General features: G+C 38.9%; 2 protein-coding genes across 4 annotated transcripts in view; both read left to right on the top strand.

The window, feature by feature from the left end:
* The window catches only part of LOC103378000 (short transient receptor potential channel 4-like), a 10,215-nt gene extending 1,487 nt beyond the window's left edge, over positions 1–8,728 (top strand). Inside the window, exons 3-12 of the mRNA XM_008309031.3 lie at positions 474–480; positions 724–1,242; positions 2,815–3,151; positions 3,948–4,087; positions 4,205–4,518; positions 4,612–4,807; positions 4,913–5,107; positions 5,499–5,540; positions 5,630–5,719; positions 6,161–8,728. Coding sequence (XP_008307253.1) covers positions 474–480; positions 724–1,242; positions 2,815–3,151; positions 3,948–4,087; positions 4,205–4,518; positions 4,612–4,807; positions 4,913–5,107; positions 5,499–5,540; positions 5,630–5,719; positions 6,161–6,649 — 2,329 coding nt within the window. The 3' untranslated portion in view covers positions 6,650–8,728. The remainder of the gene's footprint in view (positions 1–473; positions 481–723; positions 1,243–2,814; positions 3,152–3,947; positions 4,088–4,204; positions 4,519–4,611; positions 4,808–4,912; positions 5,108–5,498; positions 5,541–5,629; positions 5,720–6,160) is intronic.
* A 2,764-nt stretch (positions 8,729–11,492) lies between these two features.
* The window catches only part of postnb (periostin, osteoblast specific factor b), a 15,428-nt gene continuing 1,971 nt past the window's right edge, over positions 11,493–24,949 (top strand). Inside the window, exons 1-21 of one of the 3 annotated variants that reach the window (XM_008309032.3) lie at positions 11,493–11,659; positions 12,082–12,180; positions 15,977–16,041; positions 16,574–16,731; positions 16,816–16,980; positions 17,287–17,433; positions 17,785–17,926; positions 19,032–19,244; positions 19,928–20,062; positions 20,416–20,564; positions 20,650–20,786; positions 20,959–21,089; positions 21,396–21,526; positions 22,329–22,431; positions 22,509–22,576; positions 22,739–22,784; positions 22,913–22,942; positions 23,432–23,623; positions 23,704–23,751; positions 24,237–24,314; positions 24,393–24,431. In XM_008309032.3, the coding sequence (XP_008307254.2) occupies positions 11,541–11,659; positions 12,082–12,180; positions 15,977–16,041; positions 16,574–16,731; positions 16,816–16,980; positions 17,287–17,433; positions 17,785–17,926; positions 19,032–19,244; positions 19,928–20,062; positions 20,416–20,564; positions 20,650–20,786; positions 20,959–21,089; positions 21,396–21,526; positions 22,329–22,431; positions 22,509–22,576; positions 22,739–22,784; positions 22,913–22,942; positions 23,432–23,623; positions 23,704–23,751; positions 24,237–24,314; positions 24,393–24,431 (2,395 nt within the window). In that variant the 5' untranslated portion in view covers positions 11,493–11,540. The remainder of the gene's footprint in view (positions 11,660–12,081; positions 12,181–15,976; positions 16,042–16,573; positions 16,732–16,815; positions 16,981–17,286; positions 17,434–17,784; positions 17,927–19,031; positions 19,245–19,927; positions 20,063–20,415; positions 20,565–20,649; positions 20,787–20,958; positions 21,090–21,395; positions 21,527–22,328; positions 22,432–22,508; positions 22,577–22,738; positions 22,785–22,912; positions 22,943–23,431; positions 23,624–23,703; positions 23,752–24,236; positions 24,315–24,392; positions 24,432–24,949) is intronic. The other 2 variants (XM_008309033.3, XM_017032265.2) reach the window with 2 other exon arrangements.

Genomic DNA, 24,949 nt, shown 5'->3' with positions numbered 1-24,949 from the left:
GTGCCTGTTGACTTCACACGACTAATTGTAATTCGCAAGTAAATCTTAACACACAGATACATAGACCAGGAGTTCATCCAAATGTTCAGATATGAGGCAACCTGAAGCATTTCCACCAAGTGGTGTGAAATGGCCCACATGTGGGCTGGGGCACTATGGTTTTAAAAAAAAAAATAGCTTGCACTGTTAATTCAATATAAAAATATATTTTTAACAAATATATAGACATTTTTAAAAATATAAACTCTCCATATGTGTTCCTTTATTTTTGATTTCAAATCTGTTTCTTTTTCCTGCAGCTTTAGGCTGAAATGTGGGATTTTTTTTTTCTTCTTTTGCAACACTGACACTGTGTGCTGCGCTGCTCTTTATCTTATGTCTTGTCTACAATAAGGTTGAATCATCTCTTTTTTTCCAACACTGCTGGATTTCCTTTAATGGACTTGATGTACTCTGTAAAGAGCAGATTTGAGAAAAAGGGTGTAGCTGCCTCCAACCAGGAAGATGTTCTGAGGCCAGCTCAACCACAAGCCATTAGCTGTGTGCCTGCTGTTAGACAAAATGGTTAGAGACCTGAAGACAGCTGAAATTAGATCCCTTCCAAGGTCTTTCAGTTCTTGTGAGGGGATTTAGAAGCCAGTGTTTTGCTGTGACATATAAATAATTGTGTGTTCTTGTCCATATAATTATTCTGCCTGCACATATTTTTGTTCTCCTCTAAAGGTTCCACGAATACTGCTAGAAAAACAGTTTTCAGACTTCACACCGGACATCACTCCTATCGTCCTTGCAGCTCACACCAACAACTATGAGATCATCAAACTGCTTGTGCAGAGAGGGGTCTCCATACCACAGCCGCACGCTGTACGCTGCAACTGCGTGGACTGCACGTGTGGTTCGGACGTGGACAGCCTGCGTCAGTCACGCTCCCGTTTGAACATCTACAGGGCTCTGGCCAGCCCTTCGCTCATCGCCCTCTCCAGCGAGGACCCCTTCCTCACAGCCTTCCAGCTCAGCTGGGAGCTGAAGGAGCTCAGCACACTGGAGAATGAGTTCAAGAAGGAGTACGAGGAGCTGTCACAAATTTGTAAACAGTTTGCCAAGGACCTCTTGGACCAGACTCGAAGCTCTAAAGAATTGGAGATAATACTCAACTATCGAGATGACATCAACCCGCTGCTGGACGAGAACAACAACGATTTGGCTCGACTGAAGCTGGCCATCAAATATTGCCAGAAAGAGGTAGGATAAAGAGCAGAAACTGAAACAAAAACATTTTGTGTCCTTCACTCAAAGGAAAAACTGCACAATAACTCTGAGATACTCTGTCCTGGTTATCTCTAAGTACCAACCACATAAATGTCCCTCTTACATTTTTTTAAACACCATTACCATGATAACAAGAAGATTGCCAAGGATGAGCTGTAAATGGGCTTGTCCCTTGGGAGCGTAAATCAACATGTAATTGTCAGTCTGGCTCTTAGAATGCATTACAGTAGCACTTTGAGACAGTCCCATGATGATGGGATAATTGGGATAATGATGGAATAAGTGATTACCATTTCCCTGAAATGTAAACTCATAACATTTTAAAAGGAAAAGGAAACATTTGTTGTCTTTTAACCGATTCCTTCGAATTCACCAGAAATGTCATTTCTGGTGAATTAACACAATGGTTAGAAAGGACAAAATATAATAACATTCACTCTTTTCCCTGATTTTCAGAGTTTATGTTACACTCTGATTGAGGCTGTCAGTAATGTGAGACTCCCAAGATCAGTCTCCAAACCAAAATGATTTATGCTGACTAAAAAAAAAAAAACTTGACTTTTCGAGAAGTTCTGTGTTCAAAATATCAGGGAACTTTGTCAAACTAGAAATTTTCCTTTAAATTTTAAGCCCTACAAACTTTAGACGGTTTTAAGATATTTACGAGATGTTTATTTTTTCAGAGACACTTCTCTGATAAGCCTTGGGTCTTTTTAATGTTGGAAGACAAAACAAAAACCAAAAATGCCTTTACAAACTTTTAGACCAAGAAGTTTGCTGGTTCAATCCCCGGACTTTCTGTATGGAGGTTGTATGTTCTTCCTGTGTATGTGGGTATTCTCAGGGTAGTCCGGTTTCTTTCCCACAGCCCAGGAACATAACTATCAGATACTGATCATCCATCCATCCATCCATCCATCCTTCCATCCATCCTTCCATCCATCCATCCATCCATCCATCCTTCCGTCCAATGTGTTTTTGGGGAACATTTACAGCCAAGTAACTGTTTTTATTATTTTTGAAAATCTAGATTTTAACCAGATTTTTTTTAAAAAAAAGATTATCATAACCTGTATGTTTTGAAGAACGGCAGAACCATGTGGTCATAATTTGGTAAGGCTAAAAATCTGTTTCCATTACTAATCTGGAATGACAATTTTATTTTTATTTTTTACATTTACAAGTTGAAAAGGAATCAAGTTTAAAATGATCCTTGTATCATTTTGTCCGTGCACATTACCCATTTGAATGATTTTGTATAATATAAAATTGAGGTTTTTGTCCCATCATTTTGTGTTACCTCACCTTTAAAGGAAGTGAGTTTTCTGCTGTGATATCCTCGTGTGCCAGGGCAGTTGGAAACTGCAGGAAATACAATATGTTATGTATGTAATATTTTATATTATGTTTAACCCAACAATGTGTAGACCACCTTTGAATAAAACATGGAAATCTTTGACTTGAACAGAGTATATTGGACCTGTTTGGTGACCTTTGAAATCAAATATATATGTAATTTTGCCTTTTCCATTTACTCTCTTTCAGTTTGTTGCTCAGCCCAACTGTCAGCAGCTGCTGGCGTCACGATGGTATGATCAGTTCCCAGGCTGGAGGAGACGACACTGGGCATCGAAGCTCTTCACGTGTTTCATCATCGGCCTTCTCTTTCCACTGTTTTCAATCTTCTACTTGTTCTCTCCGAAGAGTCGTTACGGCTTATTCATCCGCAGACCTTTCATCAAGTTCATCTGTCACACGGCGTCCTACATGACCTTTCTCTTTCTGCTCCTATTGGCCTCTCAGCACATATCCTCACCACAATCAGATTTCCAAGGCCCGGCTCCAACTACAGTGGAATGGATGATCCTGCCGTGGGTGCTTGGTAATACACACACACACACACACACGGAAAACTGGAATAGTTCTTTTCTGCACCTGTTCAGAAGCAGTCTTGACCAAACCAGTGTGAAGTTAGCCAAAGGCTACTTTAAATTTGGTTAAAACAGTTCAAATTGAATTCAAAAACACAAATTGAAATTGGCGCAAAAATAAAGAAGAAGAAGAAGAAAAAAAAGCCATAGAAGCACTGACATTAGCCAGAAAGAAGTGTGGAGTTAGCTGAAAAACAAAGTTTGGATTTTGAGGTGACTTTTCCTCTGGGTCTGGAGTGACTTGTGAATAACACTCCTGACCTAACTGCTGAGGGTGTGAGCCATGCTGGAGATTCATATTAGAATCCCCCTCAAAACTGCTTACTAACCTGCAACCCATTAAGTATACTGTGTTTTAGTGATTTGAGAAGCAAAGAGACTAAATTCAGAGTTCACTCATACTTCTCTAGATGCCATGAATTCAGATTTTACCAGTCATAGTCTGGTAGAAACCCCAAGTATCTGACAATGGACCCAGACATGACCCCTTCTGCATCCCAATGTCAGGGTCCACTTGAACTTTCCTCCAATGATATGGTTTAAGACCTAAAAGTTTGAAATCTATTTACTGATTTGAGCCATGATTTGAGGAATGCTTTCATGTCTGGTCTGTAAATAGATCTCTGCATTTGTTTAAATCAGGAAGAACAGATGTCAGGGCAGGTTCTAAGTGACTTCAAAGTATTTTCAGGATTTTTGTTTTTTTTTCTGCTCAGCCCTTTGTTTGTTAATCTTTGTCTTCCGAAGGATTCATCTGGGCTGAGATCAAACAGATGTGGGACAGTGGTTTCCAGGACTACTTGGACGACTGGTGGAATCTAATGGACTTCATAATGAACTCCTTGTATCTGGCAACCATCTCGCTAAAGATTGTTGCTTATTTAAAGGTAATAAACTGCATATATTAAAGAGCAGTGTATTTCAAAGCATTTATAAAAAATAAAAAAAATCTCATCCTGAATTACTGATAAAATTGTAATATTTGTTTGTACATTCTTTAATAGTACAGCGGGTTCAAATACCGAGAAACCTGGGAAATGTGGCATCCGACTTTGCTGGCGGAGGCCCTGTTTGCCATCGCCAACATCTTCAGCTCCTTACGCTTCATCTGCCTTTTCACTGCCAACTCCCATCTAGGGCCCTTACAAATCTCACTAGGTCGAATGCTCCTGGACATCCTCAAGTTCCTTTTCATCTATTTCCTTGTGCTTTTGGCCTTTGCCAATGGCCTCAACCAGCTGTACTTTTATTATGAGACGGACGAGGGCAACGAATGCAAGGGAATTCGCTGCAGCACACAGAACAACGCCTTCTCAACGTAGGTTTCTCAGTGTTTTTTTTTTTTCATGAGTACCAGTAGTACTTTGTATCTGTTCATCATGTTTTGATGTGTATGCTGTCTGCTCCATAGGCTGTTTGAGACTCTGCAGTCATTATTCTGGTCTTTGTTTGGCCTGATTTCTCTCTATGTGACCAACGTGAAACCAAAGCATGAATTCACTGAGTTTGTGGGCACCACCATGTTTGGAACATACAATGTGATCTCACTGGTAGTGCTGTTGAACATGCTAATTGCAATGATGAACAACTCCTACCAGCACATAGCTGTGAGTGGCGTGCCCTCCTTAATTTGTTGTTTTTCACTATAATTTGTCTTGTTTTCCTCCAAAAAAACTCCCAGTATTGATAAATGACTTTGTTTTTCCTTTCAGGACCATGCAGATATAGAATGGAAGTTTGCAAGAACAAAACTATGGATGAGCTACTTCGAAGAAGGAGGGACTTTGCCGTCCCCGTTTAATATCATACCCAGTCCAAAATCAATATTCTATCTTTTTAAATGGATAAAGACTTATTTGTTCAGGAGACCGACCATTAAAAGGTTTGATACCTTTGAAACTCTGGGGGTAAGTGAATCATTCTGCCTTTGTTGAAGGTAGTAAGAGTAAAATATTTTTTTCCACTACATTTTTATGATATGAAATAAATGAATTGGTATTAGCTGTCATGTTATGGTCACATCCCAGAGAAAGATCGAGAACGCTACACTGGTTCAGACATAACCCTGTTTGCATTAGGGTCTTTGTTAAAGGTTTTTATTGGTAATGTGAAGTACTCTTAGCAGAAACTAACAAGACTTTTATCATCAATGTTGTTTTTGAATTTATTAATCAGTTCATGCTATGCAATTGTCTATTTTTTGTATTTCTTTGTACTCTTCACTACAAGAGACATTAATGTTGTATTGTGGACCTTTTATAAGAAGCTTGAAATGTCTTTCTTTTTTTTTTTTTGTAGACACGAGCAGCCAAAAATGTAAGGTTAAATTATCAGTATCAGGTAAAAATTTTATTTTCCACCAAGAAACAAAGACAATTTTCATAACTTTGTGAAAACCTCTATTGAAATTGCTATTGTTCTTCTATTAGGATGTTATGAAGAACCTTGTGAAACGATATGTGGCTGCTAAGATCAGAAATGCCAAAACAGCAGTGGGATTGACAGAAGAGAATTTCAAGGTAAGAATTTGAAATGTACTACTTTTTTTCATTTTTAATTTGTATTGTAGTAATCATAGCCAATGGGTTAGGAGCAGCTCAGTGATAAGGGAGTCTGCATATTAGCAGAAGGTTAGATACAGAAAAGGAAGGGCACCTTAAAACAGAAAGTAAACTTGAAAAAAACTCTAATATAGTTCAGGTTAGCTTTGTGTGTAGTATTTCTTTCACTCAGATCATTTGATTCTACCATACGATAAAAACCTGGATAAAAATAAAAAAGAGTTTACTGGTCCATCACAGGGCTAACAGAGGGAGCTAACATTCAAATTATCATAATTTTAGAACTTAATATTAGTTATTCATGGCATGTTTTTTGTGTTGAGTTTTTGTTTTAGGAAGTATTAAAGAGAAATAAATGTGTTTATTTAAAAAAACACCGTAATTATTTTTAAACTGCAGGAGCTTAAACAGGATATCTCCAGCTTCCGCTATGAAGTCCTGGGAATGATGAAGGGCAAATCTGGAAGGTCAACTCGAGTCGGAAGCTCCACTCTGGCCTATCCTGGGAACGCTTTTGTTTACTCTCCTAAATTTCCGAATGATGAGCCTGACGAGAACCTGAATGTGTTTGATGGCATCACGACCACGCTTCATAGTCCATCGTATGTCCATAATGTCACCAACTCCAACACACTGGAAAACAGTGAAGTACCTTTGTCTGGAACTGTAGGGACCAGGATGTCACAGAATATCCCAGAGGACACCAAGTCAGAAAGATTTGAAGAAATTAAAATCTTGGTTGGCAGCTCATCAGTGTCTGTTGGAAAACAGAAAGAGAAAGTAATGATGCAGGTCTTAAATACAATGGGGAAACACATAAAGGAGAAAAAAGTTACGCACAGAGAGCAAAAGAAGGAAACTAAAACTGTGCAAAAGAAACGCAAATAGTAGATGTATCAAAACCAATTGATTTTATATTTTAGTTTTGTTTGTTGTGTGTGCAGTGGTGTGCTGTGTCACGATGACAAATAATTCACCTTCACCTGAGGAAAAAATTACAATTCATTGACGTGTAAGTAAGGGCTTTGGAAATAATATAGTCTTATGAATCCCATTTGTAGTTTGATTTGCATGTCTGTATGTGGATCACAGACTAATTAAACAGATGATAAAGACTAAATATTTTTTCTGATAGTGGCGGTAGTTGGTGTCTATCAGGGCCATGACAGTAGGGGGCGACCATGCCATCCAGGCAGTGGAGCCCAAAGGAGCCAAGTACCAGTTAACCAAATAGGAGAACAGATACGATAAAGCTGTTATAGATGTGCACTATGAGAGAAGTGAATGGAAGAGGAGAAAGTACAATGAAAGAAGTGATGATGAAATAGGAAAGTAGTGTGTTATCTAATTCAGTATGGTAAACCAGCCATACCTGGTTTTTGTTCCAAAGACACATTACTGTTGCACAAGCTCAGTGGTACAGTAGTGTTGTTACTGAGATGGTAGTGAAAGGTAAGCTAAATAATGCTCAAAAGATCAGTTCAAGTACTATGCAAGAATATGCAGTTTACTGTCAAACCCCAGTATGTGCATTTAACCCATTCACAATTATATACCAGTATTAACTACGTATTTGTTAAATACAAGCTAATCAAGTGATGTAACATTTCTTTAAACTTGATTTGTCCAGAACATGTACATCTTATTTTACTGGCCACTATTCATTTAAAATACTGAAAGTGTTTAATGTAGTGAACCAGTGTGTACTTTTTCTGTCTGCTTCCTGTCCTGTGTAAACACCTTGTTCAATTCTGATTTTAAGAGTTTACCTGGTAACAGAAGTGTCATCATCAACAGCTACAGTAGGAAGAGTTCTAATATGTTGGCTCTAACACTCGCCGTACTCGCCAGACTTGGGTAAGTCTTTGATTTATGCTCTAACGTGAAAAAGCATCCTTTTATACACCGTTATTTCCATGCTGTGTGAGCTGGTCTGGAGCTCTTCAGGCTACAGCTCCCTCTACAGGTAGACTACTAAATAGATATTTTAATAGGCTTCTCATGTTGTTACTGTTTATAAATATTTTCTGAGGTTTTTTTTACATGACTTTATATTTATTATGTTTTTGTTTTTGTTATGTTATTTCCCAGTGTTTATAATATGGTGTGACACTCAGGGACCTGTGACACTGATCAGTAGGGGTCACAGTTTACCCTATTTACTGTATTCAACTCCAAAGACACACTGTTGCCTGTTCTTGACTCGTGCAGCTTCAACTGTTTATATTTAAATTAGTTCAAGTTAGTCTGTCAGCAGAAAAACAAATTTTAAAAAAACTTACCTGCAAAGAGGACTTGCTGTGATGCGTTGTTCAAACTTGTGATATGTAATGGAATAACTCTATAAACAAAAAATAATAAAGTGTCCTCACTCTCACTGTGCTCAAAGGGAACTCTGTAACAGCTAATTAGTCTTACTTAGATACGACTGTCTAGCTGGTCAGTGAGGTAGAAACACAGAGATGTAAAATCGTCCTTTGGCCAGGATTTCTGTTTGTAAGTCTGGTTGTAATTGAGATATGGAAATTGATGTTGCAGTCCAAAAGATGTGATCCAGATATGAAAGTGAAAAACTCTGGCAGAGGTTTGTGGAGTATTTTCTTCAGCTTTGGAAAAGAAAGGAACCAGTTCCAAAACAAGAAACAATGAAGAATGAGAGCAGGAAAACTGAGGATGTCAATTGTTTTGTTTTTTTTACCAAATATTGATTATCTTGCGAAAACAATATAAAATAGTAATAGTGGCAATCCTAATGGAAGGTTGGATTTTTTTCTGTTTTGTTTTTGTTTGTTTTTTCCCATGTTGACCAGTGTCATATTTTAAAGGAGATAAAGATGCTACATGTTAGCCAAGAAGCAGTTAAAGGTTAACCCAGGAAAAACTGTAGTAAATAATTCAGGTAACCTAATGGTCGTGATAACATTAAATAATCAAAACCAGCTGTGGAATAAAATAAACATGCATCTACACCAAGTTTTTATTACATTCTGAGACGTTCAGGCTGTTTCACCTTGTTTCCCTGGAGAAGTATAACGTAGTGTTCTCTCTTCACCCATTTTCCAGGGATTAAGTGCAAATATCCTTGTATTCCACACTGTATCGTTCCAAACAGAGAAAAACTCTGGTTCCGACCAGTAAATAAATCATCCAACCTGGATGTCTGCACAAACACACCAGACTTTAACACAGCAGTTCTTTGTTTTTTGGTTTGTTTGTTTTTTTGTTTTGTTTTTTGTTTTTTGTTGTTGTTTGTTTTTCCACAACACCAAACAAACATCTTAGGTACATTGTGTTCGCAGAAACGTTTCTATTTTACATACCGTTGTACTTTATCACTAGCAGATGTAGGGTTTTATATGCACAACAGAAAACAGTAATTAGCCATGTTGATTTAAAATGTTCCACGTTGTTTCTGAAGGTCTCGTCTGGAGGCCAATTCTGCCTGGTGCTTGGGCATAATTAAGATGTACCACAAATGTACCAAACGTGCTTTTCTTGTGGAGGCTCACTTTTGTCAGAATATAACCGACATTTAATTTTTAAAAAACACCACCGTCTCCTCCCTCTCGTTGGGAGTTTTGTTGCGAAACAGCGCCCCTCTTAATGTCCCGTGGTGAAAGAGCATTGAAAGCGTGGTACTGCACTCTCCTGTCGAGTTGGCTTTTCCTACGCCACGACACTGCTTTCATTAAACAGTTTTTGGAGAAGTTAGCCGTGATAATTATTCGGTTAAAACTTAATTCTCATTTTTTCTTGAATTATGGCACTGACTTGTAGAACCTGGGCTAAAATGCATGAATGTAGAAACACAGCTAAATTCTCCAATGTTCTGTAACTAATGCAGCCAAGCTCACATCACAGAATCTAATCATTTGATTTTCTTTAGCCACCATTTGTCTTAGGGAGCAAGCTTTGGATTGTTCCTTGTTTTTGTTGTATTTCTTTAAACAACAAAGAGAGTAAGGAATGTGTGTTGTGCATGAACAGTCACTTAATGAAGTCTCTGTCTTTGTGTCTGGAGCAGTGTGTGTCAGTCTGTTGTTTTGTTTGTTTGTGTGTGTGTCTGTTCCTGAACCAGACAATTATGCTCTCATTCAAAGTGTAAATGTCACGCTGCATTTGTTTATCACTGCAGTGAGTTTGCCAGTCCCACTGTTATGTCTGTGCAGGCAAATGCTGACTCTTTGGATCGAAAATTGGCCGCTCGCTGGAATCTGGAGATTGTGAAGTTAATGTATTCCAGTCGCTGGGATTTTGAGACAGATAATAATTGTGGTCGGTGTTTTTGTGTCTAAGTACTTTTCCAAAGGATTTGACTAAGAAGGTCATAAGAACGCTATTGCTTTAAACCATCAGTGTGAGCAGCTTGATGCTGGTCTGTGAAATAGTTTTGGTCATGCATTATTTTTAAATGAAGTTTGTAGTAGCATATGTGAGGTCTTCAGTTGATTTTCCCTTATCTGTGCTACAGAACCAGATTACATCTTTTTTCATACGCTTCACTGATTAAACAGACCAGGAGAACATTACTTTATTGCCCAACATCTGGTTTACTAACATCTGGTTTACCAGCAGGTCAAACACCATGTGGTTAACTAATAGTGTAAGTGATGCCACCTGTGACTTTGGCAGAGAAAAAGTAACACATTAGTTTAATGCTGCTCCTCTCGTTTGGAAACACTACAACTACATCTTACCATTTGGAACATTTAATACACACACACACGTATGTATGTATATGTATATATATATATATATGTATATATATATAATATATACACACACACACACATATATATTATGTATATATATTCGTGTTTGTTTTTGTTGTTGTTGTTTTTTTACCAGATCGAGCAACATTGAAATTGCATTACTGCCACTGACTGCATTTTTTTCTTCTTCTACAAATCAGTAAAAAAAAAAACAACTGAAAACCAATGTTTATCTTCTGTCCAGATTTACTGTCAGTTGTTTGTGCATTATCAATAATAATAAATACAAATATAAAAAATATCAGGATAAAGTGATGTCTGAACTGTAACTGATGGCTTTAGGGTTAAATAACAACAACTGTATAAACAACTAACAACTGCACGTAACTTTGTTTACGTTGCCGTAGTGCAGTGATGGGCTCTGTCAATTACCTGTCCCACCACTGGGTGGCGCAAAATGCATTATGAAAAAAAAACCCATAATTATTATCCTGGCATTTGTTCAAAGCACATGTTATATAATGATTTTTTTGTTTGTTTGCAGTCCAAATAAAGGACACTTTCACTGACAAGATACGGCTTGATTTTGCAGCCCAAATGTTCTGCTCCATCTGCCTAATGTGGCTGCAAGGATTTGACAGAAAAGCACACAGCTGTTCTGTAGTGGTGCAGTCAGAAACACATCTAGTCTAGTGATTGGCTGAAAACAACAAATACATTTCTGAAATGTCTCACTGGTAAATTGATTAAAAATAAACATCTAAAATTATCTAATGTGTTGAAATAGTTTTCACATTTTTTGTACCTTGTGCATGAAATGAAAACCATTATGGCTGCAGAAAAAATAAAAACGCAAAACAAATGGATAATGCACAAACATAAAACATTTTCATGCTTACAGTTGATGGTGGAAAACACAGTGTTCGACAGGTTCTGGGTGGTCTGTGCACGCAGACAATGCAACTATCCTCCTTATTTGGAGGCTGAGACGCCTGAGCTATAAAAACTCCCACTCTGAGTCTGCACCATCACTCTGAGTCTGGAGGGGCAAGCTGAAGAAATCCAGGATGAAGCTTTTTTTCATGGCTGCCTTTGCACTCTTTGTGCTCTCTACTTTTGACCAGGCTGACTCCTCAGCCTATGACAAAATAGTTGCCCACAGTCGCATCAGGGCACGAAAAGAGGGGTGAGTTTGCACATTTTTTATTATAAAAAAATTATTACTCTCTGATTATAACATTTGCATAAAGCAGACCTGACTGAAGTATTTGACCAAAAATGTACAGTATATTAATGCATATTAATTCACCATTTACACTGATGTTATTTGTTTTTTAAAAGGATTTATGAATTGAATAATTGCTTAGAAGTTCATCTTCTTCCTCATGTGCAGTCAAATTATTATAATTAATTCAAATAGTTTGATAATTCATATTAAGCAGGTGCAAATGCCATCATTATAACCACAGTTGCTGTAGCTGCTAAATAATTATTCACGTTTTGCAGAACATTTCTCAGCATTTCGATTTTGACTTGAGTTGAGCTACATGTAATCAAACCAGTACCTTTTAAACTGTTTTACATCTTCATCTTTTCAAATCCCTCCAGACCAAACGTCTGCGCTCTCCAGCAAGTCATGGGGACCAAGAAGAAGTACTTCAGCACTTGTCGTAATTGGTACCAAGGGTCCATCTGTGGAAAGAAAGCGTAAGTGCTGTTTAATATTTCCAACAGGTCACGCTCTTTCTCTCTCCCTCTTTTTTTTTTTCTTGACTCCTTAATATCAAGTCCAACAGCTGAAATGTTTGGGACGAGCTTCAGAGACTGCTATTTATTTACCCTTTCCCCTTAAAGGTTGGAAAACGAGATCTTTCCAAACAGACAGACATCTGCTATTGTACTCACGCTGTGGCGTGAAATGAAAAGCACATTTATACACACTATTTTAGAGTCAGTGAATTGAATACTGTCCTTTTGGATGTATGAAAGAGTCACTCGGTTATTTCTCAGTGGGGGGAGTGTGTCTCACCTCTGAGGTCCCTGTGTTGAAGCGCTAAGTGCTGTGTGTGAAAAAATGTTCTATCAATTTTTTCTCATGACTTTTTTTTAAAACAACTTTACATAAAATATTCAATGACTTCAGTTCATATTTATTGCCTAAACTCAATGTCAGATTCAGTGACTTATGACCTGAGAATCAAATGTTTCTGATGTAATTTCTAACACATTTACAGCATACGAGTAGAATGTTACTTTATTTTTGCTGCTTAACTTTACCTATTGTGTTGAAGGAACCGAAGGGTTAAAGCAGGCTGAGATACTGGCCCAAAGGGTTAAAGCAGGCTGAGATACTGGCAAAAAAGTTAAAAATAGCAAGTAGCATACATAACATTTTAGACAAAAAAAAGTATAGCTGTTAAACCTAAAATGAGTTAGCAATTGTGAGCAAAACATGAAGGAGCTATAATTCAAACGAGTTAAGTAGGAATTCCAATACGACAGATGCAGAAATGAGAAATGAATTAGCACAGAGCTCAGCCAAAAGCTGAATTCAGTGAAATAATTTGCTGATTGCTACACAATGATGTGCTAATGCAAAGTCTCTGGATAAAGAATCTAAATGAAAGACAGTGAAGGTTACGTCATTCGCAGAGAGAACGTCGGCTGCAGCAAATAATTAAAAAATAATTCAGGGAATCTGAAGTCAATTAAACATAAAAAAGAGCACATAATTGGTAGGTCTCGTAATGAACCAGCAATTAGTGTTCTGCAGCCATTTTTACTAACTTACATATTTTAATTAATTTTATGCAGTGTTTGAACGACTGTAATAGGATTTCTTATAAGGAACCTTTAGCAACAATTTAGCTTTTAAATTGAAAGTTTTACATTTAAAACTTTCAAATTCACCCTCCATCATCTCTTACATTTTTAAAACAGCAGGGGGCTTCACTATTTCTGGAACCAAGAGCTACTTTAAGGGTACTAAGTAATACAAAGAGCTACTTCTTTGATACGCACTTCCTAAATTATGTAGTAATAATAGAACATACAGTAGCAGGCACTGTTTAATCCTCTTGTTGACTAGTTGTTGTTTTTTTTAGAACTAACTCCTCAGGCATCTTTGATAGTCCATGAGTTTAACAAATACGCAGATTTATCCTTAGACTTGAGACAAAACAAGATTTTTAGTTCGACAAATGAGACGAGAGCATTGACCCTGTCTCCAGAAAAACCAAAGTACCAATTAATGGAGGGTTGAAATGGAACGTAGCCTCAAACACAACATATTAAATGGGAAAAACCTATCTAGACTCTTAGTGGTACATTTGATTTGCAGAAACGCTGACAGGGCAAATCTTTCCTCCTTCATGGGCAGCCACAGTCCCATTCGTGTGGGAAGGAAGGCAGTAACTGGGTTTTGCTGATGCTGCCCCAGCAGGCCTCATGTGATCTCATCTCAACTCTGCTCCAACTCTGTTCCACTCTGACTCTAACACAGCAGTTGGAGAGTTGAACCAAACAGTGAGAGATAAAACCACAGAGGACCGAGTCATTTGTGTTATTTGTACGAACACCGCATCCATTCATTCTCGACTCTGTTCATCGTATTTCCTGTGAGGGGAGCTGGAGTCAATCCCAGCTGACAGTGAGCAAGATGTTGGTTGTAGAACCAAGAAACGCAAAGAACCGCTTTCGACACTTAAGCAAGAGTAAATCGATTCACTTTGCTTTCTCAAGTCTGCCAACATTATTTCCGTGACCCCTACTTTGAGAACCATTGATACGAAAGGGGCCTTTCTGATCAGCATATTATTTGCAAGTGTTGACACACTGTGAATCCTCACTGAGTGCCGGATGTTTTGAGGTAATATTTTGACAGTTTAGAAGGTACAGAAGGATAAATTGGTTTTGCATGGGTGTGACCTTTAGCCCTTTTGGCAACATTCTAATGCCTTAGTGATGAACACAGCCTCTGGGACTTAAGACAACTTCAGGCTGTCACCCAGTTTCCATGCTACTGCTGCTGCATCAAAAGTGCTGCCTCAGACATTATCATACAAACAGGAAGTCATACATCAATTAACTGCGGAAATGCTGCTCAGTTCTCTGGACTCGGTCTCCTCCAAGACAATGAAGTGTGTTCTTCTGTCAATTGTTTCTGCTTGCCATGAGGGGAAAAAAAAAAACAAAAAACAACAGATGTTTGATTCTACGCATCTTTGATTCCAAAGGTCAGCCTGGATGTCATCGACAGTAGGTTTAAAAGCCTGTGATGACAAGGGCCGTGCATCTGTAACCATGGAATAACTGTGAACCCACTATTGATGCAGAGGCTTATGTTGAAACTGACATAATCTCAGACTTTCTTTTTTTTTACTGAGGATCTCTAACTAATACGTGCAAACAGGTGGAAATAGATATAGTTGAAGCGTGTGTAATGATATGTTGAGAATCCTTTAATGTTCAAGTTCAACTGTTCTGCATTTCACCCTATAGAATTTTTTTAATGTATTTGGTTTAGTTCATACTAATTTCAAGTCATATATAATGTTATAGGTTTTATAGTTTTTTTTCTTAGACATTTTTGCACATGTTTACCCTGTATTTGTGACCTCCTTAAGGTGGAATTGTACTAATACAAGTTGCCGTTGTCTCCAGTGTTGGCCAGCTGCAGTTCACTGAAGTGACGATCTAAGTCTCTACCACTAAAAAGTACAGTAATTTACTTCCCAGAAACCTACACATGCGCATGTGGTTTGGTTTATCACAGTGTTCTTTATGGGTTTTATTGCTCCACTGTACATACCCTTCAGTTATTTAAAGAGAAACAAAGATATCCAACAGTCTTCTGCCAGCAGATGGAAACAGCGCTATGGTTCCAACATGTTCCAACATGCTGACAACAGCAGCTTAGACATGTTTGTACCTGGCAACCTCACTTTGGATTACAGTGCTTCCCTTCAGCTTCAGTGTCAGTCTAAGAGGGGAGACGGGAGGACACAAACATTTTTCTGAATCAAAAACAATAAAAATAATTCCATTGCATTTATAAATGAACACTTTCAAAAGAATCGACTCAGTCGTTTCCATGAGCTTCACAACACAATGTTCCTTGTTTTAACCCAAACGTCTTGAAACTTTACTTATACTGCAATTTTCAATGCCAGGGTCTTAATTCATGTGAGGTTAACCAAGTGCCAAGTCGAGTCCAAGCTTATTGTTGAGATTCAAGGAGGAGGTCTCTGCAGCGTAGACCTACTACTGTAATGGCAGCATAATCCTTTAGGCAGCTTTTCCATTAGCTTTTTCTTGGCCTGAAGCTGACTCACATGGGTCGTCTGAGTAACGGCACTGATAATGGGTAACATCTGGAGACCCCGGATGCATGGAGACCAAGGCAAACTTATGATTCAGCACAAGACAGAGCAGCCGTAAAACCACCGTCTATATTTTACCTTGATGTGATCCCCACTTGATTTTGCTCTTTTTCTTCGTGCAGGTCGGTCCTGTATGAGTGCTGCCCAGGTTACATGAAGCTGGAGGGCATGCGAGGTTGCCCCGCAGGTAAAGTGTGCCGCAGATGTTACAGTGATGAATAAAGGTTAGAAGAGGACAAATCCACCAAGTGTAAAGCAGCTGTGTGTTGTTATTTTAACTCAGACCAAAAAGAAAGAGGAAAAAAAAGAAAGAAAAGGATGCCATAGCATACTGTCAGCACATGTAGAGTCTGTCTTTTCATGCCCCGAGTGTTTCCACTTTGTGTAACCAAAAAGACTGTCCGGGTGACTAATGGTCTATACCTGCAGTTAATAATATACACAGTAAATATTTACTGATCTTAGCATATGTTGACATATTTCCTTGAATTTAGAAGTTTTATACAATTTTACCTCTTATACAAAATCAAAATAATTTCATAAATTCTTTGTAGAAAAACTAATTTGACCATGCACAACATAGTGCATGGTAATGCTCTATGCCAAGGGCTTTAACATGGGAAGTTGTGAAATAATTGGTTGATAACCCAATTTATATTTGGTTCAGAACAGCCTTGAGTCAAACGCCTCCAAACCTCAAATGTAAATTCTCCTCTTAGTGGCTCCGATCGACAACGTGTATGCCACCCTGGGCCTGGTGAAAGCCATTTCAACTCAGAAGTATGCTGATGTTTCTAAGCTGAGGCCTGAGATAGAAGGATCTGGATCTTTCACCTTCTTTGCACCAAGCAACGAAGCCTGGGACAATTTGGACGAGGTGAGTCTTTAACAAAACACAAGCTGGAAACATCTGTCTTTCTGTCTCATCCACTTGTTGACAGTTCATTTTTTCTTCTTACAGTTAGTGAAGAGTGCACTGGTCAGTAATGTCAACGTCGAACTGTACAACGCCCTGCATTACCACATGGTCAACAAACGCCTGCTGACCAAAGATTTAAGGAATGGACTGACGGTCACCTCCATGTACAACGACCTTGGTCTCCAAATTAACCACTATCCCAACGGGGTAGGTCTGAGTACCTTTAAAAACCGTTGTCCAAGCACGGACGGACAATTAGAAATGATTCATAGATAATGGCAACAGAGTTCACACCTTACTTTCAACATCTACTTTTATAGATGTTTTATTTCTATATAGTTATTTACAAATGGATAAAAAATAAAAGTTGACAAAAAAAAAATTCTGCTAAGTCCAACTCTACAGCATTCAGAGCTGCATACGTGTCAAGTCAGTTTGGTGGATGCAGACAGCTGTCTGGATCTGTTACAAACTGATATATTTGACCTGATGAGAAGAGTGTGTCATGTACAGGTGGTGACAGTCAACTGTGCCAGAATCATCTATGGCAACCAGGTGGCAACCAATGGTGTGGTCCACGTCATCGACCGTGTGATCAGTTCTGTTGGAAACACCATCCAGGATGTCATTGAGGTCACCGATGAGCTGTCAACTCTGAGTGTGAGTACACAACGATAACAAAAACACCACATCGGAGTCGCTGATGTGAACAAACACAGGAGAGTGCATTGCAGCAGAGCAAAGAAAACAAATCTCTGGTTTCCTGCATTGCTTCATTCGACCAAGATAAACGTGCAGTACTCTCTCATCGACAGTAATGACCCCAATTACCACAGACTGAGACTTAGATTTGCAGGAACACAAAGAGAACACATGGAGACTTTTCTTCATGTGATTTGAAGTCTAAAGTCGATTTTCCAGCGGTTTATCAAGTCTACTTTCTGCAACTGTTTCAGCGGGAGGCTGTTCTAGTTGACTAAAAATTATTTTGCTAATGAATTCAACATCTAGGAAGTGGCTCACACTGCCGGGCTCCTGGAGAAGCTGGGTCAGCCAGGGCATTACACTGTCTTTGCCCCCACCAACGATGCCTTTGAGAAGCTTGGCGTCGACGTCCTGGAGAGAATTCAGAGCGAAGACAAGGCCATCAAAGGTAAAGCAGACTTCACGGTCCCTTGCAGTTTGTCAGAGCCGAATTAAGCCGTTTAGGTTTTCCTATATTAACTGTAGCAGCCATTTATATTGAATAATGGTGGTATAGAAAAAGTGAGTCACTTCCTGAACACCACTCACCCTTGAGGTCTTTTTCTCCAGTGTGGAACCACAAAATGTTATGGAACCTTTTTGGCAAGCTATGAATAATAAATTTATACTGTATTAAATAAAATAAAACTAGTGCAGGCAGTAAAAATATTTGAATATTTGGGAAGTAGAGGATGACTCAACTATCTGACTTGTAGGTTAAGGACAGGTTATGTTAAAAAAATATGATATTAGCTTCTATTCATGCCAAAACATGCTAGTGTTCCTTCCTTTTTTCAGTCCATTTCTTTGGAAAACACAAAGCAGTTCACAGACGGAATGTAATATTATTGTGTTAGGTCCTCTAGGAGGAAATTGGAAGAAGAAGCAAGAAGCAAGCGCCAACACCAGACAGGAAAGTTAAGATAGGTAACCGTGTGTAGGTCGTAGGTCAACTGGTCCAGCTCTGACAAGTTGTAACTCGGATCAAGGAGAGTTTTCCACTTCTCAGATTTATTACATGAAAAGATAAGGAGATTTGAACCCGAGACTCTATTATCATGTTAAATTTCCATGTTAAATATTCAAGACCAATGATCTCATATTTTATTTAACACAATACACACAAAAAACCAAAAAAAAAAAAACAAAGATGTTTTTCAAAAATAAAGTGTATTTCAACACACTACTCACAATGGTAAGGCATGAACACTGAAAGACAGAAAACAGCTGCTTCGTTGGACAAGCTGCGCACTCTGGCCCAAACACAAATATTCTTTTTATTAGCCCACAGCTTCGCATATAATATGAGCTCAGATTATTTAACAGAGCTGTGAAGAAAACACACATCTTCTCACTCGTGGACCCAAGGGATCCAAGGTTCTGCAGGCTCCCAAGGTATTTTAGTTTTTACTGTACGTTAACACAGGAAACAACATTAAACGAGCAGTGCACTCATGGTCATTCATATACAGGCATCAAAATCTTTTTTTGATTATTATTATTCTTTTTTTAAGCTCTCATGAACTTCCACGTTCTGGACTCGGTCCAGTGCTCTGAGGCTATCACGGCAGGCAGCTCTTACGAGACCCTGGAAGGCAACAACATCGAGATTGGCTGTGATGGAGATAGCTTGACTGTCAACGGCGTTAAGATGGTGCTGAAGAAGGACATCGTCACCAGCAATGGAGTCATCCACCTGATTGACCAAGTGCTTATGCCAGACTCAGGTTAGAGTCCCTTCTTAAGTTAAACTGTAATAATACCGAAAACAGAAACAACTGGGTTAGGGGTAGGTTTAATTTGTTATTAACTTTTATGACTAATAAAAAACAACATTAATTTAATTTATTAGAAACAGTTCCAGCCCACCAGAGAGGTACTAGAACAGGTACTAATCCTGAATTATGATGAACAGGTTTTAAAGTACCTTCTTTAGATACAAAGTGACTGACCTTGTTAATCAGGTATCGTGGATTATCGTGCTACAGATATTATCTAGAGAACATGGTTCACATTGCCATTGGAATTTGTAGTTAACAGATCACAGATAATACGTCTTTGCATGACTTGTTAAAGTGCTGAATTACCCTTTGGGGTCAATTTCCCACACCGTGAATCGGAACGGTTTGCACTCGGGTTTCATGTGGTCTCCATACAGTATGAGTAAGAAGCAACTGGTAGCCATTAGTGCCTCACATATCGTGTTAGTATTGTACTTTGCTCGCTCTAATGAACACTCAAAGCACTAATAGCATTATGGTGGTCTAACCAAACCAGGAGATGAACTAAGTTGAAATAAATGTGCTCCACCTACAACGGCCCTCCACAGTCAAACTTCATGCCTCCTCTGTAGATACTTGTCATACTTTGGTTGGTGATTTTTAAAAGACGTTCTCCTGTGTCCTTTAAGCTAAGCAGGTGTTGGAGCTGGTGGGAAGTCAGCAGTCAACCTTTGGTGACATGGTGTCCGAGCTGGGTATTGCTTCTGAAATGAGATCGGACGCCGAATACACTTTGTTGGCTCCCCTCAACGCTGCCTTTACTGGTGAGTGACTTGTTGCTTTGTACTTCACGTGCACAGCCAGCGTCTCCACACACACCCATGGTCTGGAACAAATGATGAACGTACACTTTATTGCTCCTCGCCAACAGACATGCACATACATACAGCCATGTAGGTACGTGGTATGGAATGCACCTGACAGCAGCATCTGGTTATTACAACCTTGCACTAAAACTGTAAAATGTTCCATGTACAGTAATCCATAAATCTGAAGACACTGGAGGTCATTGCATGTGGTCCATTTGGAGAACTGCACAATAACTCATTGGTGTTTGTTCACAGGTGTTGCACAACAGCAATAATGTTATATATGATTTATTTGGTTGACTACTCAGATGAGATGATGGCATTGGATCAGAGGATGTTCAGGATCATCCTGGAGAATCACATCCTGAAGAGTAAGTTCACCCTGGGACAGCTGTACAACGGCCAGCGACTGGAGACAATTGGAGGAAAATTCATGCGCGTCTTCATCTATCGCACAGTCAGTTTACCTGTTTTATGGTTATTCCTTGAAGCTGAGTCGAGGATTCAATATCTCAATCTTACTTTGTGGCTTGTTTCTGCAGGCTGTGTGCATCGAGAACTCTTGTTTGATCAGAGGCAGTAAAGAGGGCAGCAACGGGGCCCTTCATCTGATGAAGACCTTCATGACACCAGCTGAAAAATCGGTGTTTGAGATTCTGACGGAAAACGGAGGTTATAAGTAAGTGATGTTTGTGAAAAAAATGGTAATAAATTGCAACCCAATACTCTGACCACTTCTCTCTGTAACTTTTTACGAGGAGGGAATGTAAAAGTGCTGCTGCAGCGGTATGTTAACCCTCAGTGGTTTTAATAATAAAAGCAATCTTACAGCTTTCTTCACTGTACTGCAGGATCTTTTTGTCTCTGATGGAAGCTGCTGGTTTGACTGACCTCCTGAGACAGGAAGGAGACTTTACTCTGTTTGCTCCCAGCGATAAGGCCTTCGCCAGTCTGAGCAGCAGAGATATTTCCCTGTTGAAGAGTACGTCTCCCACAGAACCCTTTTCTTTTCATCGGTTAAAGGCCGTTCTATAAAAAAAAGTATAAAATAACCCTACAAGCTAATTCAGTTCAAACACAGGGTTTTTCCAAAGTACACATTAAATTGGTTCATTACTGAACTTTGCATGCTATACTTCAGGTTAGCAAACATTAGCATCGTTAGCATACTCAAAGAACTCACAGTAGTATTATCTTCTCTCTATACCATATTATACCATACTAATAAACAGTGTCAAATCCTACTTGGTAAAACAATTCTTCCGTACTCTTCCATCTATGTTTTCAGGTGACATTAATGCCCTCAGGACCATCCTTCTCTATCACATCAATAACGGCGTCTTCATTGGTGGTGGTCTGGAGAGTGGAGTGACCAATATGCTCAGGTCTTTGCAAGGCAGTAACCTCAGAGTGATGTATGTAAGTATTGAAGGCAGCAGCAGGCAAACCAAAAAGGCAAAGCTACGTAAACTGCTCATCCCAAGGCAGAGGAGCATCGGGCTTTTCCTAATGGATTTTCCATTCGCCGATAACGTGGATCCAAGATGCTCCCCCCACCCCCTCACCTCTAGACAAAAATACACTTTGACAAGAACACAAAGATTTGCCAAACCCATCTACACTGTGAACAGTTTTGCGACTTCCACAGATCAATGTGTATCTATCAAATTAATTAAGACTTGAAATAAATACTTTATACAAATATTAGTATAAAAATCAAATCTCATGGGAAACGAGATGACGATGACGATGCAGAAAAAAAAATCTCTTGCGACCCAAGAGAGGGTCACGACCCAGTCTTTGGGAAACAATGAGATAAACCTTAGGTCAACATTGACCTTAAACAACTTTAATAACTTTAAATCAAAGCTCTTTCTTTTTTCACTTTGACTTTTTTACAGCTGTTGCAGGTCTCAGACAGTCTGGGAAATAACCTGCCTCTGGCTGTAGGAACAATAACATTATGCTTGTAGCAGACTGAAGAACAGACATTAACCTCCTCAGTGGGGGTTATTTTCAAATGTTATCATAACATCAATAATAATAATTATTAACTGGTAAACTCTCCTTCTTCTTCACCGAGGTCATAAAATGATAAAGACTGAAGCAGTAAATAACGTCAGCTCATTAGAGTTCGTACAAACTCACATTTTCTGCAGGTTTATTCAGGTCCCTCATTTTGTGGTTTGCTCGTCTGTAATTATTCGACTGTCGCCCGTAGGCAAACAACACCATTCAAGTAAATACTGTCCAAGTCCCTGAGGCGGACATCATGGCCACAAATGGAGTCATTCACAAGGTCGACCAGGTCTTGTATCCTGCAGGTAAAAAGATCCATTAAGTTTAATATCCTATGGAACTGGAAGACCTGAGTGTGGTTGACACTCTGCTCTCTTTCCAGACATCCCTGTCGGAAGCCAGGAACTTCTCAACATTTTTAGGAAGCTCATGAGTTACATGCAAATCAAGGTGTTGTGTAAAAAAAAATTAAATAAAAAAATAGATGTACATTTTACTTTACAATTTATTGTCGTAAAACCTAGCTTTTACACTTGGCTGTGTGAGTGTTTCATATGATCCAATGAATGCAAGTCATTAAACTAAATGGGTTTGAAATGTTCTTTCTTGCAGTACATATCTGGATTCAGATATCAGGAAATTCCTCTGACATTCATGAGTAAGTGTTTGTAATTCTTCTTTTTTTTAACCATTCATCCATCCATCCATCCATCCATCCATCCATTCATTCATTCATCGTCACCCATGGCTGTGTTTAATGGCTTTATATCTCATTATCATCATCAGAGAGGATCATCACTCGCGTCATCGAGGAAGGTACAGTAATGATGATAAAGTCATCATCAACATGTGATTCCTAATCAGTAAAACTCATCAGGTTCTATTCAGTTAGTGGAAGTTTTGTAAGTATAACCTTATAATATAATGTAAAGATAAGTTCCACATATATGTAAATTTAGATTTATTTTTCGTAGCCACAAACGAACCCAAATACTTTTCAAATTTTTTTTCACTAAGTCTTATCTATATTTTAACAGAAACCCTCTCAACAGGGTTTTCTGGAATAAATATACATGTTATAATGAAAGTAGACAACACAGATCATTCAGATAAATCTAAAGAAGAAGAAAAGTCAACTCTGTTTGATTATGAATCACATTCCTAACATGGCAACCTTTCTGATCCAGTGAAAGGTCCATTTGTGTCCCACATACAAATGGAAGATTCTCTGCATCGAGGGGCAATGCTGTGCTCGAGGCACGGTCACTATGACTGAAGATACCTCCCCTCTTTATTTTTTTACAGTTCCTCAGGTGACCAAACTGACCAGGGTCATTCCAGCAGAGCCCTCCGTCACCAAAGTCACCAGGGTCATTGAAGGGCAACCCTCAGTTACCAAGGTTACCAGAGTTATTGAAAGTCAGCCCAGTGTCAGCAAGGTCACCAGAGTTATTGAAACTCAGCCCAGTGTCAGCAAGGTCACCAGGGTCATCTCAGGTGAATACATTTGTCCTCAAATCAACAGTTTTCATTGTCATTTACGTTTTATTGGACCGAGTGTCTTCTGCTGTTTACAGGTCCTCAGTACTCAGTCAGCAGTGGCACAACCAACATCGCCATCGAAGGTCAGTGAAAGAGAGGAACATCATCAAAACTATTTTAAACAGTATAGTTTAAACAGTATTTGTTTTAACTGAGAAATGGTACTCCACATATGGCTAACTTTTAACTAATTGTTACCGTAATAGCTCATGGCTAATTAGCCATAAGATAATTTCACATAGTGACCTACCGTATGTTTTTTACTAGTGTTTTTTAAGCATGCTTTACATTTAGAGATTTTGAAGTTTTATGGTTACAAAAGCTCCATAACAATTGTTTTAATCCCAGATTTTAATCATTATGCAAGTATTTTCTTGCATTTACCTTTATTACCAATTACTAGAGGGTTTATGCACTTAATAATCTTGGCACTGCACACAGCAGTTCACTCTTGAAAAACCTGTAACCACAGAACATAAAAAACAAATATCTGGCTTTGGTAATCGGACCAGGCAGTTTAAACAACCTCTCACGGTCGACTTTAAAAATGTTTTTTATTTCCTGTCAGGAACTGATTTCTCAGATATCACATCCTTTGATGGGGCCTCTCATCTGGACACCGAAAGGTTGACCAAACTTGCCAAAGGTGAGTCTGATTGGTCGGGACGTCCCGTCCAATAACTAGAGATTACACTGTGACTTACGCGTTTGTTTGATTTTATAGAGAGTGGCACAAGAAGGACTGGCGGTCGAAAAGTTCTAGGTAAAGGGGGTAGGGAAATCCTGCATTTGTCATAAATGCAGTGTAGCATGAAAGCTAGGGAAGGCAATACACTCACGCCCGCTGCTGTGTTTATGTGGCGCAGGGCCCTTTCTCCGTCTAACTTCTGTCAGATGAAACAGTCGTGTCCTCGCTGTGTCTGGAGGGTCGCTGAATCGTTGAAGCAGATGGTTGTTTTGCATTAGATGTGACTCTAACGTCATGTGTGCATGAAGCTATGCTACTTGTCTGAACTGCTACAGCTCACCGTCATATGTGTGTCCATACCTACATCATGTACTTAACCAGCATTTGTATGAGTGGGAGTGATGTGCAACAAAAATGGATTTGTTTAGCAGTTTGTAGCTTTATTTTCGTCAAAGATTAGTTAAGGATGACAAACAGGAAGCTGGTTTAACTGCGTTTCTCTGTGTGTTCCATTTGTCTAAAGAGGTGACAGTTAATATAAACCAGGGCTAAATCAACAAGCTATCAGTGTATACAAATTGGTGATTTTTTTT

Source organism: Cynoglossus semilaevis, chromosome 4 (assembly GCF_000523025.1).
Source record: "Cynoglossus semilaevis isolate Cse_v1.0 chromosome 4, Cse_v1.0, whole genome shotgun sequence".
Taxonomy (NCBI): Eukaryota; Metazoa; Chordata; class Actinopteri; order Pleuronectiformes; family Cynoglossidae; genus Cynoglossus; species Cynoglossus semilaevis.
Note: the sequence above shows the minus strand (reverse complement) of the source record. Positions and strands in the feature narration are given on the sequence as shown.